We start from the raw sequence: 14,405 nt of genomic DNA on the forward strand, positions 1-14,405 counted from the left end.
AGGCTTCCTCTACCTTTAATAGTTTTGCAGAAGAGGGGCCTTCCCAAGATGCAGCTGTTGGTATTCCTTTTACTTTTTTTATAAGGCAATTGTGAAAAGGTCCAGGGGGCATGTCATTTTTTTAGCATCTAAAGGAAAATTATACACAGGGAAGGCCGCTGGTCATTTTAGGGTAAATTTTCTGGTGCATATTAAAGATACTTAGTAACCCACAGCCAAACAAAGGAAATAGAACCAGGCAACAAAACAGGAACTAATGCAATTCCATCTGAATCAATATAGATTTCCAGTAAAGCATAGAACAAGATACAGAAGTTCAGACAATACAGCTCTTCATGGGTATGTGGCCAATAATAAAAAGGCATGAATTCAAAGACAAAAAGGCAGCAGCAGCAGCTATCAAGGGCTTCAATACAAAGAATTAAAGCCAGTAAGCCAGTAACACACAGCAGAATTGTTTTTGGTTCCAAAACCATTTGTTTCTAACTTCCGTAATTAGGCCAAAATTAAAAGAATGCCTACCCTAACTCAATTTCCCCCATTTGCTCTTTTGCCCCTCCCCCTTTGACCAGACACAGGAACTAGACACACACTCATTTCTCAGAAGATAAACACATTGTAACTCTGCTTTGCTTTAATTATAACTATTTACAGAATGCGATGAGGGCAAGATATTCTGCAGAGCTCAGACCAAAGAAGATCAGATCCAGATAAAATGCATTTTTGTTGTCTGGGGTCTGCGTAACAGACAACTGCTTCAGAACAGATGATCTCCCACACAGCCAACATTTTCCGATTTTTTTTAATTCTTAGGGTGTATTTGCAGATTTTGTTGAGATTTTGCCTCCTACTTCACAACGGCATGCCCTGGATGGTTGATGAACGCAACAGTGAGAGAAAAGGCAGATACCGTTTAAATAAGACACAGTTTATAGGTGTGTGTGTGTGTATGTGTGGAGAGGGAATCAGATGTGAAGTATTAAGAAGACACCAGCTTGGTCAGTCAAGATTTGGCAGACATTCTTATCTAGGCTTTAGCTGCTTTTTGTCTTGAGGAGGAAAGATCTCCACCGCAAACGGGATGAAGAATGCTAAGAGATCAGTCACATCCTTCAATTCTAATGAGTATTCCTTTGCTATTTTCTCTGCAGTCCAGGTTTCCGGAGAGTGGAGATGATTATGGAGAAGGGTCAAGGCTTCAACTATGGAGACTTTGCCTCTAGGAACAGACTGAATTTCCAGGGGACCAAGATTGCCTACTTTTGTAAGTCTGCGTTCCTCACGCTTAGAAGGAAGGCTTTCTCCTTTGTTTTTCACCTAGAGCGGGGGAAATTATATAAAAAATAGTTAGGTTTTAGTGTACAAGCTACACATGCTCCATCTGTTAAGGTAGAGGAGGCAACATGGGAACTTTGGACTACAACTCCCATCATCCCTGGCCACTGGCAATGCTGGCTGAGGCTGATGAGAGTTGCAGTCCATATCTGGAAGGCCCCACGTGGCCTACCCCTGCCTTTTAACACTCCCCCTTTCAACAGAATGTAACTAAAACATTCTAAACCCATTTCTTTTCTGAAAGCAGGACTTAATTGTGGAATTAACTTTCTCTATTTGGCTTGCCTGGTGCCTGATTTGATGACCTTCATGGGCCAGGCAGAAAGGAGTTTTCTTCAGATTTTAATAGCTTTAAATGGCTGCTCAGGATTCTGTTAGCTCATAGGAGACGTTTTGCTCTAGGAGGCTTAGTTTGGTCAGAATCGAGGATACACTTCCAGAGTTAATGCTAAATAACATTACTCCTGGTAAATGAGGGCCATGAAAATTTGTGTCCTGGGCTTTTTAGACTCGTCTACCCATGTACTATCTGAAACCAAAAGGATGCATTGGTTGCCAGATGTGAAATATATTTGCATTATTTTCAGCTCTCCTACCCCACTACGCTGCTATGAAAAAATGCTGTGGCAGAGGATATGGTTTTTACTGATTATCCCAGGTAGAATGGCAGAGACTGGGAATGAGTTCTGCCTGAAACCCTGCAGAGTGGTTGCCTGTCAGTCTCAACCAGGGGTGGCTAACCAATCTGTTGCCCAATAACATCTGGAGGGACCACAATAATCATAATCCCTGACCATTGCCCATGCTGGCTTGGATTTATGGAACTGGAGCCCACCAACTTTGGAGGACACTCTTTCCCTATCTTCACTATAGATCCTGAAAAAATATTATTCCCACTAAGCACACAACAGTATTAAAATAAGCCTAAAAGCACGTGATTCCTTCCTCCACACAATTTCTCATTTCACATGCAAGCCCCAGCCTTCCAACCAATACACCCTTGGGTCAGTAAGCCCTACTGAACACAGAATGACTTGCCGCTGAATAAACATGTACAGGATTGTGATACTCACCCCCTACCTAAACATGCTCACTTGCAATGTCACTTCCTATTAAGTATGTTTGGGACTGCAGCCTGAGAAATCTCAGATAGATTCATCTAGGAACTATGGCATATTGACAGTGCCATCTTATGCATATTAAATCAAAAATAAGGCCCATTAAACTCAATTGGTATTGTATCATTAAGTGTATCATTGCAAACCAGAAAATCCAGAACCAGAGTACCTTATTCCCATGGAAATAGAACAGGATTCTGCTCTATCTTTCTATCCTAAAATACACCGGAGAATATTAAATAATATCTGGTTTATACCTGGGCTTAGCATATAAGATTTTTTTTTAATGAACACCAAAATGAATGGCAAAGGGAACTGTAAAACACAAGTAATAGCCAATTAAGTAAAATAGGGAGCTATTCGGGAGGCCCGTGGAATATATCTAGATCAGGGGTCAGCAACCTAAGGCCCATGGGCCGGAAGCCACTTGCGGAGGTCATTTGACCGGCACACGAGCTACCCCCAAACTGAGCCTCCCACTTGTATGATGCACTAATCTGGCGCAGTGCAGTGTGGGGACTCGCTTCCACAGTGCCGAAAATCATGTCTGCACATGCGCAGACACTGAAAATCACAGGTGGGCGCGTGATCCTGCCCACGGAGAAATCTCTGTGGGACCAATACGGCCCAGGCAAGATAAACGTTGCTGACGCCTGATTTAAAGGTAAAGCGACCCCATTAGGTCCAGTCGTGACCAACTCTGGGGTTGCGGCGCACATCTTGCTTTATTGGCTGAGGGAGCCAGCGTACAGCTTCCGGGTCATGTGGCCAGCATGACTAAGCCGCTTCTGGCGAACCAGAGCAGCGCACGGAAACGCCATTTACCTTCCTGCCGGAGTGGTACCTATTTATTTACTTGCACTTTGATGTGCTTTCAAACTGCTAGGTTGGCAGGAGCTGGGACAGAGCAATGGGAGCTCACCCTGTCACAGGGATTCAAACCGCCGACCTTCTGATTGGCAAGTCCTAGGCTCTGTGGTTTAACCCACAGTGCCATCCACGTCCTTTGATTTAGATAGATGCAAATGTGATTCCTGCATTTATATAATAACTATAATTTGTTTGCATTGATAATGAGTTTAAAATATGTACACACACAATCCAAGAGAGCAGATGAGACCTAACTTTACATGGACAAAAACTATGACTATGCTTGTCATTGGTGTGTTAAAGTGCTTAACTGGCACCTGCATATTCCAAGATAACCTGACTCACATGCATAACTGGATCTTTGGACTCAACGTAGACTTCCTTTAATAATGTGTCAAGGTGGTCATCTTTTCTCTTAATCTCTTCTTGGAATCTGTCGGTGTCTAAGGAGTCTAAGGAGAGATTACAGAACACATTCTAAAGTTATATATTTCAATTCCCCTCCACCTCAGCTTAAGCAAAATATTACAACCCTCAGGAGAGTACCGTATTTTTCGCTCTATAACACGCACCCGACCATAACACGCACGTAGTTTTTAGAGGAGGAAAATCCGTAGGCATGACACCCGTAGGCATTCCTTCCATAACACGCACAGACATTTCCCCTTACTTTCTAGGAGGGAAAAAGTGAGTGTTATGGTGCAAAAAATACGGTAGTTCATAATGCATGTAAGGATACTCCTGAATTAATACACTCCTACTTTCACACCACACACATGCATATATTCTTGTACACTTCAGGAAAAATCTTTGGCACTAGCTTTGAAGCTCCCATTTCTCTCTCTCCCCGTTTCCTCACTAACGCGCAAGATTATTAATAGTTCATCCAGACCAGTGTTCTACTGTCTACAGTAAGAGTGAGGAACGTGTGATCGTCAAGACTACAACTCCCATCATCTCTGGACATTGGCCACACTGAATAATAGGCCAACAGCATCTGAAGAACCATATATTCATGCTAGGTGGGGATATGAACCTGGATTTCCCCAGTCTGACACTCTATCCACTATCCCACACTGGCAAATAGGGAGACATCATCAGCAATCACAATTTACTGTTTTATGGGGCTCTCAGGAAGAGGGCATGCATCCTGGCTAAGTAAGCTAGTACCCACGGATACTCTCATAGACACTAAGAGTTTGCCATGTTAGAAATGGAATAAAATAAATATCTGATAGTGGACCAGGAATTCCTTCCTTCCCTATCTTAACAGGATTCATCGCAAAACCGGCAAATATTTGATCTGCACCCCCGTTGTTTTAAGTTCATGATGAACAGAAATCAGGAGGGAGAAGGCAAAGCTTCAAATAACAGATGCACTAACAGCTCCCATCACTCCCCGATCGCTGGCCGTGGCGGCTGGGGCTGATGGGAATTGTAGGCTGGCAAACATTAAAAAAAACATCCTGCTGGTTTCCTCCACCAGTCCAGGGAGACTACAGCTCCCAGCTTGCAAATCAGGCCGGTAGGCCGCGGGAATACAGCTGGGAAGAGCAAAGGACCGTGCGCGCGCGCAAGCCACTTCCAAATGTCCAGGGCGCGAGAGCCGGCGCTCCCAATGTCACCAGGGCCTTTCCTTGGGCGCTGTGTCTAAGCCGCCGCGCCTCTTGCAAGGAGGGCCCCCAGAACAGAAAACCATTCTGCTGGAGCAGCCGAGCAGAGGCGCCACAGGGCGGCTCAGGCACCCAGCCCCCTTGCTTAAGCGGAGCGGCTGTGCGCACCGCGCCTTGGCTAACTCACGGTCTGCAGGCTGCGGGTGCCGCGGGGCTGGCGCGGGCTTGGCTTTGGCGATTTCCCGGTGGGCTCGGCTCTCCAGGTTGAATTTGCTGAACACGCGGGTCACCCTGGCGCCCATCATCCCGGCGCGCGGCCGCCTCCCACTTCCGAAAGCGAGGCGGAGACACGTCCTATTCGGGCATGCGCACCGAGAAGCAGAGAGAAACAGGGCGCCCCATGGCGGGCGGGAGTCCCCGCTGGCGCCGCCGGGAGCTCTGGGTAGACCGGCAGCCGGACGCATCGATGGCAGTTTGCTTTGCACTTAGTGGAAGGATATGTGGACATAGACTTACCCAAGGGAGGGGCAGCTGTCCCCCCCTTAATCAATCAATAAATAAATATACATAGCTAAGTGAGGTTCTTCCCCAACCCCAACAAAAATATATTAAAAAACAAGATATAACAGCAGTGTTAGAAATTCATATATAAAAGCTAGGAGCTAAACGGCACCTTAAACCTAGGTTATGGACGCAACAGTGGAACATCTAGGCGTGCTTTTTTATAACAAGAATATAAAGCTGAAAATGAATGACCTGCAGCTAAAATCTTACGTCCATTTTTCACATGGTCTAGTCCTCATCTCAAGACTGCAAAAAACAAAGCCATGCATCCCCTGCCCACCCCGCTAATATTCTTAAGAGGATCTCTTCTTTGGTCTTCAAAAAGTGGCTGGAAGTGGGCATGCAGAAAAAGGCCCTCCTTTCCTTCAACTCTGCAGTTCTAATCTGAAAGCTTAGGCACAGTACTGCATCCAGAGCTCAGAAACTGCTTGCGCTAATGAAATCCCCTGTCGCAAAATGCATCTAGAATGATGGGAGTGGCAAACACTTCCTGTGAGGTAGGTTTGGCTGAGGGAGAGTGATTGTCCCAAGGTCACCCAGCAAACTTCATGGCCCAGTGAGGATGTGAACCCTGGTCTCCCAGTTCCTAGTCTAGAACTCTAACCACTGCACCACCCCAGTTTAGGCTGAGACTGACAGGTTGCCCAATAAGCTTCATAGTTGAGTCAGGTCCTAGTCCACACCTGCTCAATGAGACTTATTTTTGAGGAGGCATATATAGAATGAAAACATACGCAAATGCCCGCAAGGCGAATTGCAAATAAATAAATAAATAAATAAATGTACGTACTTACCATATTGTGTAAGCGAGCCTTTTTCCCCAACAGCACCATGGTCCTGATGTGAAGGACCATTCCCCTTCAACTGCAATTAATATGAATAGGATTCTTTCTATGCTGTTTTCTATCATTAAAGCAATAGACTCACTAAAGTGGAGAGTCCAGCAGCATGCCCACCCCTAATACAGATTGGGTTCTCCTAACACAGATTGTACACAGGGCTGGCAGTCTAAGACTTTCAGCTGCCAAAGGCAGTTTCCTGTAGAGAAGTTGACTGGATTGACAGCTGATTCTTTCTTCAGCCCTAGTGAAAAGAGTGTCCTCCCCTGTACCTGAGGGCAGCAGGCTTGTTTAGGGCTGCAGGTAAGGCCATGTGACACACACTGCTTTTCCCATTGATGGGAAGGAATGGTTAAGGAGTGCTCCAGGTAAATAGCACCCCAGCACCTGCCACCTGAGACAACATCATTCTGCCCATTCAAACGGTTATGGCCATTTTGTACAGAGCCATGATCCTATGTTTGCTCAGAAATAAGCCCCACACTCATTCAGTAGTTAAGTGTGCAAAGCACAGCATTCTTGCTCAGTGATCTGAATAGGCATCTAAACCCTTGCTATATACCGGTGGTTTCTATATGCAGAGAATTTCATTATGAGTAGTTGGGCTGTGGCCAGAGACATTATTTCCAAGGTTGCTGCGCTTAACTGAATTCCCAGAAAACACAATGACTTCCGATATCACTTCAAATGCAATAGGCTGCTGTTGTACTAACATATAGCCTTGAGCATCTAACTGCCATTGAGGCTGCTGAGTGCTACACACTCATTTCTTATTCTCCAGCCAACTTCCCTCTTGCCGCTGGAGGTTTCCCACGTGGACCATTCCTCAAAGAGAACAGTTATTTTCTTTATAGATGCATGGTTATATAACTTAGCATTGGAATCTGCCGGAGGCCATCTGTCCCATGTGAATAGACTGACACAACAACTTATCAAAAATGACCAGCTTTCTGCTTATGTTTTACAGGCAACAAGCCAGCTACATTTTGGCATTTACCACCATAGCTTCATAAGAATACATTCAAATGCTGTAGTTTTATTCCTGTTTTACTTCAAAGGCTAGTTATATTATGCCCCATTGTGGAGATTTCAAGTACCAAGTGTCACATATCTTAGAAAGGATCCTAATCAACTGCTTATTATTATTTAAGGAGAGACTGGGCTGCCATCTGTCAGGGATGTTTGTTGCTGGTTACTGCATTGTAGATCCCATGTCAGGAGTGTGGACTTTAGGAAGATGTGCTGTATATACTCTTAGCTCTTAGACTCCTCAACACATATTTTTATTTCATCCCCCCCCCCCATCATTTCATTCTGTAGGAAATCATTGATCTGTAACTGCATTCAGGATCCATGGTAATCAGTGGAATGTTCTCTGATGAGACCAGAAATGATTGGATCCATCATTCCAAGTATGCTTACATGCCACAGGGACTTTCAGATCATTCCTTGTGCAGATGAACCAGCTGGGTCACAATGAAAGAAGCTATAGCTTAATTGTAGAGTTCATGCTTTGCATACAAAAAACCCTAGGTACAAGTCCAAGCTTAAGCCAGTTAAAAGGGCCCTTGTTAGCAGGGGTACAAAAGAGTATTATTATTGATTGATTGATTGATTGATTGATTGATTTAATTTGTATACTGCCCTTTATCCAAAGATTACAGGGCGGTTCACAAAAATCAAAATGAGAACATGCAGTACATAATAAAACAAGAATAAAAATAAACCAATAACCCTCTTCCCACAAACATTTAAAATCCATAGAATGTTAATCAGCTAAAGGCCTAGTTATACAGAGAAACATTTTTGCCTGGGAACCTCAAAAACGTCTGTCAATCAGGTTAGAGAGACGAACGGCTTGGCATTATATAGGCAGCAGTATCATATGAATATATGTGTGTGTGTTCACAATTAGAGCTATACTTCAAGAGTTTACATAAGACTAACTAGCAGTTTGAAAGCACATCAAAGTGCAAGGAGATAAATAGGTGAGGCAGTGGAGGACAGAGGTGCCTGGCGTTCTCTGGTCCATGGGGTCACGAAGAGTCGGACACGACTAAATGACTAAACAACAACAACTGCAGGAAGGTAAACGGCATTTCCGTGCGCTGCTCTGGTTTGCTAGAAGTGGCTTAGTCATGCTGGCCACATGACCCGGAAGCTGTACGCTGGCTCCCTTGGCCAGTAAAGTGAGATGAGTGCTGCAACCCCAGAGTCATCTGCGACTGGACCTAACGGTCAAGGGTCCCTTTACCTTTAACAGAGAAAGAGGCGGGGGGACCCCAAAAGGATAGGGGCTATAACTCAATGGCAGAACACATGTTCTGTATGCAAGTTCTGTATGCAAGTAGCCCCAAATTGAGTATCAAGTATCTCCAGTTAAAAGGATGTGATCTTCCAGAGGTAAGTCCCATGAGTTCACTGCCACATAAGTGTGCACAGAACTGCTGCCTAAGTGAGTAAAACAGAACAGTATATTGTTGCAGGAAAAAAGTCTACTCAGGCAAATGGTTTCATTGCTGAACAGACACTGATTTCTCAAAAGATACAGGAAATTCACAGAATGATTCCCTGAGGACTTCATTTCACAGGTAGATCAGAACTGCTGAAACTGATGTGCAATCCAACACTCACAACTAAGTCTCTGTTGACTTCACAGCTGATGCGACTTTAATGGTGTGCTGTTCATCTCAGCATGGAACTCAGCCTGTCACTGCAGATATGTCGACGGAGCTGAAATTTCAGGAATGAATATTTTTGTATCAGAAGACTTCAAATGCATTTATGTAGTAGCACATCAATGATTCAGGGTGCAAATAAAACAGCACACTTTGTGGATGTGCATGAGAATCAGCTTTGAGTCTAAACACATGCGCAGAGCAGCAGTGGACAGTGCTCCCTTGACCTCCTTATGGTTGCACCACTCTTGTTTACCAGAAGGCAGAGGGGGAGGGGCAAGGCGGCTAAAAGATTGGCGCAGTGCAAATGTACTGGTTTGGCTCTGCCAGTGCATTTGCACGGTGCTGCCCTCACCACTGCCTTGCCCCTCCTCTTCTACATCTTGGTAAGCAGCAGCACTGTGATTGAATGGAGACCAGTTGAATGCTGCCACCATGCCACCCGCTAGTGGCACAGAGTCCATCAGTGGCCAAAGGTTTCCCCATTAAGGCAAAAAATAGGCACAGTCTGGCTGTGGTTTCATTTATTGAAATGAACATGTAAACATATAGAATATTATCAGCTTTCACAATAGCAACTCATGCTGTCCCTTTACTACAGCTGCTAAGGTAAAGGTAAAGGACCCCTGACAGTTAAGTCCAGTCGCAGACGACTCTGGGGTTGCAGCACTCATTTTGCTTTACAAGCCGAAGGAGCCGGCGTTTGTCCGCAGACAGTTTTTCCAGGTTATGTGGCCAACCTTACTAAGCTGATTCTGCTGCAACGGAACACCGAAACCAGAGCATTGCACGGAAAAGCCGTATACCTTCTGGCTGGAGCAGTACCTATTTATCTACTTGTACTTTGGGGCATGCTAGCACTGGTATAAAGCAATTGTGGCATAAAATCTGTCAGTCCCAATGTTACTTTTATGCATGGCTCTTAAAGCTATTATTTTAATAGTGCTCACTACCTGGTATCTATCTATTCATTTGCCTCAGATGCATTTTTAATAGTTCTGATCCATCTCTAAATAATGTATTATTAATTCATTTAGGAAATAAAATCTGCATATCATACATCCAGACAGATATTGTTATTATTATCAATCACATTTTCCCACTCAGATCTGTTTTTAATTACTTATTCTAATATAACTAATGGTACAGAAAGGAGCACACCAACTCTGTAATGAAAAATACACAAATACAGCTATTTCTGAAAACCAAAATGAACTTCACATTTTGTATTATTCATTTGCTGTTTCTAGAGCTGCAAGCTTTAACTGACTAGGTGATGTAATTCATTAAGTGCCATTTTAAGCACAAAATAGACAGTGGTGCTAGCAACAACAACAAAAACCCTCTGGGACTACTGACATTGCAGTAGAGGGGTCATGTTGATGTACAATTTCCCACCTCCTGAACTAGATTCAATCTGAAAGAAACTCCTTTCTGTTTGTATCCACAGCTTGAGGGTGAAACTGCTTTGGCTCTTATCCTTATGGAAAGAACCATAGCTATCTGAAGCCGAGAGCTCTTAAATGAAATAAATGTCAACACTTTTGGCTCTTCCAAATTCTCATAGACCCCCATACATGTTTACTTTTAAAAGCTGTTTAGTGTGCTACTTTCCCCAAATATTTCCAAATTACTGTTAATTGAAACATGGCCAGGGTAGCTTCTATAAGATCCCTATCGACAGCACCTACCAGCAGATTTTTAAATATAAAAGACTTGACAGAAAAGGAGAAAGGGATGAGGTTGTAACAAGCAAACTCAGGTTGCAATCCTAATCCTACATGCCTTGGTGTTAGACTCATTGAATTCAAAAGGATTTACTTCTGGTGTGTAGACATGGCTAGGATTGTGCTGTCAGCCACCATTTATTAAAGTTCCAGAGTTCTTGCAATGACCTGCCTGAGTGGGAACAGTTCAGGAAGAGGAGGAACCAAATGAAGTAGGGAGTGCTCTTTTTCTAGAAAAACAGGTGCTGAATAATAATAATAATAATAATAATAATAATAATAATAATAATAATTTATTTATACCCCACCCATCTGGCTGGGCTTCCCCAGCCACTCTGGGTGGCTTCCAAAAAAAATATTAAAATACTGTACTACATCAAACATTAAAAACCTCCCTAAACAGTGCCGCCTTCAGATGTCTTCTAAAAGTCTGGTAGTTGTTGTTCTCTTTGACATCTGGTGGGAGGGAATTCTACAGGGAGGGCGCCACTACCGAGAAGGCCCTCTGTCTGGTTCCCTGTAACTTGGCTTCTCGCAGCTGTCTTCAGCTCGCGCTGAAAACACGAGCACCTCCTTTGTTCTCTTAGAAAGACAATGGCGCCCACCTGAGAGGTGATGGAACTGAGTTCCAGTGAGTTCCCCCTGAAAAAAGCCCTGGGAGTAGGTACCGTAGTTTAAATGGTACATGGATCAGGCTCTGCTTCAATCTGTCCCTCTATTGTAACCAGATGGAATGGCTACTGTTAGTAAAGAGCAGAGGATAGGAGGAGTTAAATGGATTATTGTGTATTAGTCTTAATTCTTAGTCTCAAATAGTATCTTAGTCACAAAATATTTTGCACATCTAGGCTGCACAATTATTGATTGCCTCAAATTCAGTGTGGAAATCAACTGAAATTTATTTTAACAAAATTTATAAACAACTGAATAGAAGGCAACAACTTCTAAGTGGTTTACATAAATAAGAGAATTTCCTACACCTAACAAAACCCAGTGTACATTGTTGCACAGCGAATATAAAAAAAAATCATAGCATGGGATAACACAAGGCTCATAATAATTGTGGCTTACCAGATTTATTTCACACAAACAGAGGGTTTTCAAACAACCCTCAAACTAATACTAGTGACATGCCTTTTAGCTCTTTAGATATATAGTCAAATCATTACATGATTGATTTGTTTCATTCCCTAAATTAGTTGCCGATTAATACAATAAAAGAGCTAACAATCAAAACTACTTCAAAGCAAAAATAATTGTTTCAAACATAATACAAAGAGTTGCCATTTTGAAAGGCAGATTTTGAAACAAAATACAGCATTCTTAAAATTGCAACAATTTTATATTCCCATATTGTAAGTGATAACTAATGTATTTGTTTGTGTGATGTATTTGGCTCTGCAGTGAGCCAAATATTTTAGTTTATTTGCTCTGCAGCTTGTTGACCTTGCTTATAGCAGATGTTAGGTTTGTATCTCTTTCATTGCCATTCTTTCATCAGGAAGCCCAGGTTTGCTATTTTAAAATGTATCCCAAGCGTTCCTTCTTCAAGGTCACAGAGTGTAAACAGCTATTCTACTCACCTTAAGTTTTTGTTCTGTAACAGGATTCATATCTTGCTAGTGAAGTGATGTAATTGAACTTGATTTTGTCTCAGCAGGTCGTTCCTTGTACATAAATATTTCTGTGTGTCTAATTCTCACCTGCAAAAACTCCTTAGCTGGGAGACAGCTATACAGGGGAGCCTACTGTCCATTGTTACCAGAAGCTTATGGTCAGGCATAGGCAAACTCGGCCCTCCAGATGTTTTGGGACTACAACTCCCATCATCCCTAGCTAACAGGACCAGTGGTCAGGGATGATGGGAGTTGTAGTCCCAAAACATCTGGAGGGCCGAGTTTGCCTATGCCTGCTTATGGCTTTCTAAATACAAGGGTACATTCTAGAGACTCCTCACGCAGGGCATGATCTGCCATAAGGTGTCTGTCTGGACACACACATTTTGTATCCATGAGCAAGGGTGTGCATGCAATATCCACTCCTACGTTGCTCTGTGCACTCAGTCCCTGGCCATGGAGAATATCTGCAGAGGACATCTCCTCATGCTCATCCGAATGCAGACAGGACCCTTGGTGTGATTGGAGACATGGATAAAGCATGACCCTCCAATTGAACAAAGTGTTCTACTGGTGTTCAAGCAAATAGGAGAAGCCCCCTGCAGACCTTCTCTGCTCAACGGTGGGAATGCCCCAAAATCCAACTATTCTGGACAACAGCCATACAAGAAATATGTGGAATAACTAAGCAAGTACAGTGGTACCTCGGGTTACAGATGCTTCAAGTTACAGACTCCGCTAACCCAGAAATAGTACCTCGGATTAAGAACTTTGTTTCAGGATGAGAACAGAAATCATGTGGCGGGGGCACGGCCGCAGTGGGAGGCCCCTTTAGCTAAAGTGGTGCTTCAGGTTAAGAACAGTTTCAGGTTAAGAACGGACCTCCGGAACGAATTAAGTTCTTAATCCGAGGTACCACTGTATTAGAAATCACCCCAGAATTGGCTCTACTAAACATCTTCCAAGATGATAATGCCCACCTACATCTCAAAAAACCTCATAACCCACCTACTTTCAGCAACCGGAAAAATCATAACTAGACACTGGAGAGACCTGTCAGGAGTAAGCATGGACCAGTGGTACCAAATAGTATGGGAAACAGCTTTACTAGAAAAATTAACCAATAAACTGAAACTGACACAGGGACAAACAGAAGAAGATGCCTTCACCCTGGTATGGCTCCCCATTATCACATACACAGCCCAACAAGACAATGACAAGAATTCACCAAAAGCATATGAATCAATATGACTAACCTAATTCAAAGCACCCACCCACCCCACTCACTCATGAAAACAAAGTTCACCACAAACAAGCATCCTCACCCTAGGCCAACCCCAACTTCTCTCACCACCAAAGGAACACAAGCGAATAGCAAAGAGAACCTACACAAATGACGCTGATGCAAAACCCCACACAAACATTAAGTAAAATAGAAACATCGCCACCCAACCCCAACCCTACCCACCAAGGACCCCTCCACTTCTTCACCCCTTTTCTTCCTAATGTAGCGCTAATGTCACAACAACTAAAACTGAACTGTAGAAAATGTAACTTGAAAAAAGAGACATTGCACATACTTTTGTAAACCAATAAATCTTTAATAAAAAATACTTTAAAAATAAACACATTACAGGAAAGCCAAGGATTTGGAGGGGCAGTGGCGGGAGACATAAAATGTGCAATAACATTGGGTGGGTCTTGTGTATGTCTGGCTAACAATGTGAAGCAAAAGAGGCAAAGGCAATCCTTTCAGGAGGTTGGCTGCTATTTTTTGAAACAGTGATTCCTACTCATTGGTTTAAGTGGTATCAAGTTTCGTATTAAATAAAACATATTCAGAACTGGAGGATCAGCAAAAGCTGTAAATTATTAAGGAATCGTGCTATCACATAACCAGTATGTCTCACTGAAGGCTCCTGTGTTTGTGCAATATGAAGTTCTGCCTGTATTAGTTCATCCATCATGGTCACTATTCACAACCAAATTAATCTGTGGTTACTTTTCACAAAAGAAAGAAATGACTGTATGAACTAGCTCCTACA

The 14,405-nt window shown here is 43.1% G+C and overlaps 1 protein-coding gene across 1 annotated transcript; it reads right to left on the reverse strand.

Moving 5' to 3' along the window:
* Window positions 1–262: 262 nt before the first annotated feature.
* On the reverse strand, window positions 263–5,290 carry NDUFAF4 (NADH:ubiquinone oxidoreductase complex assembly factor 4). The gene is made up of 3 exons (XM_053381501.1): window positions 5,124–5,290; window positions 3,669–3,775; window positions 263–1,317 (listed from the first exon to the last, which is right to left on the reverse strand). Exons 1-3 carry the CDS (start codon window positions 5,239–5,241, stop codon window positions 1,024–1,026), a joined length of 519 nt encoding a protein of 172 aa, XP_053237476.1. The 5' UTR covers window positions 5,242–5,290; the 3' UTR covers window positions 263–1,023.
* Between the last annotated feature and the right edge of the window lie 9,115 nt (window positions 5,291–14,405).

This window comes from Podarcis raffonei, chromosome 3 (genome assembly GCF_027172205.1).
Source record: "Podarcis raffonei isolate rPodRaf1 chromosome 3, rPodRaf1.pri, whole genome shotgun sequence".
In the NCBI taxonomy this organism is placed as follows: Eukaryota; Metazoa; Chordata; class Lepidosauria; order Squamata; family Lacertidae; genus Podarcis; species Podarcis raffonei.

What these genes read in the sequence shown, in the direction of transcription:
- NDUFAF4 (XM_053381501.1), bottom strand. Translation starts at nt 5,241, where the DNA reads ATGATGGGCGCCAGGGTGACCCGCGTGTTCAGCAAATTCAACCTGGAG. An exon ending in GCACCCGCAGCCTGCAGACC is followed by an intron (nt 3,776 to 5,123) that starts GTGAGTTAGCCA and finishes ATCTCTCCTTAG; the next exon opens with ACTCCTTAGACACCGACAGA. An exon ending in CCAAAGATCCAGTTATGCAT is followed by an intron (nt 1,318 to 3,668) that starts GTGAGTCAGGTT and finishes CCCCCGCTCTAG; the next exon opens with GTGAAAAACAAAGGAGAAAG.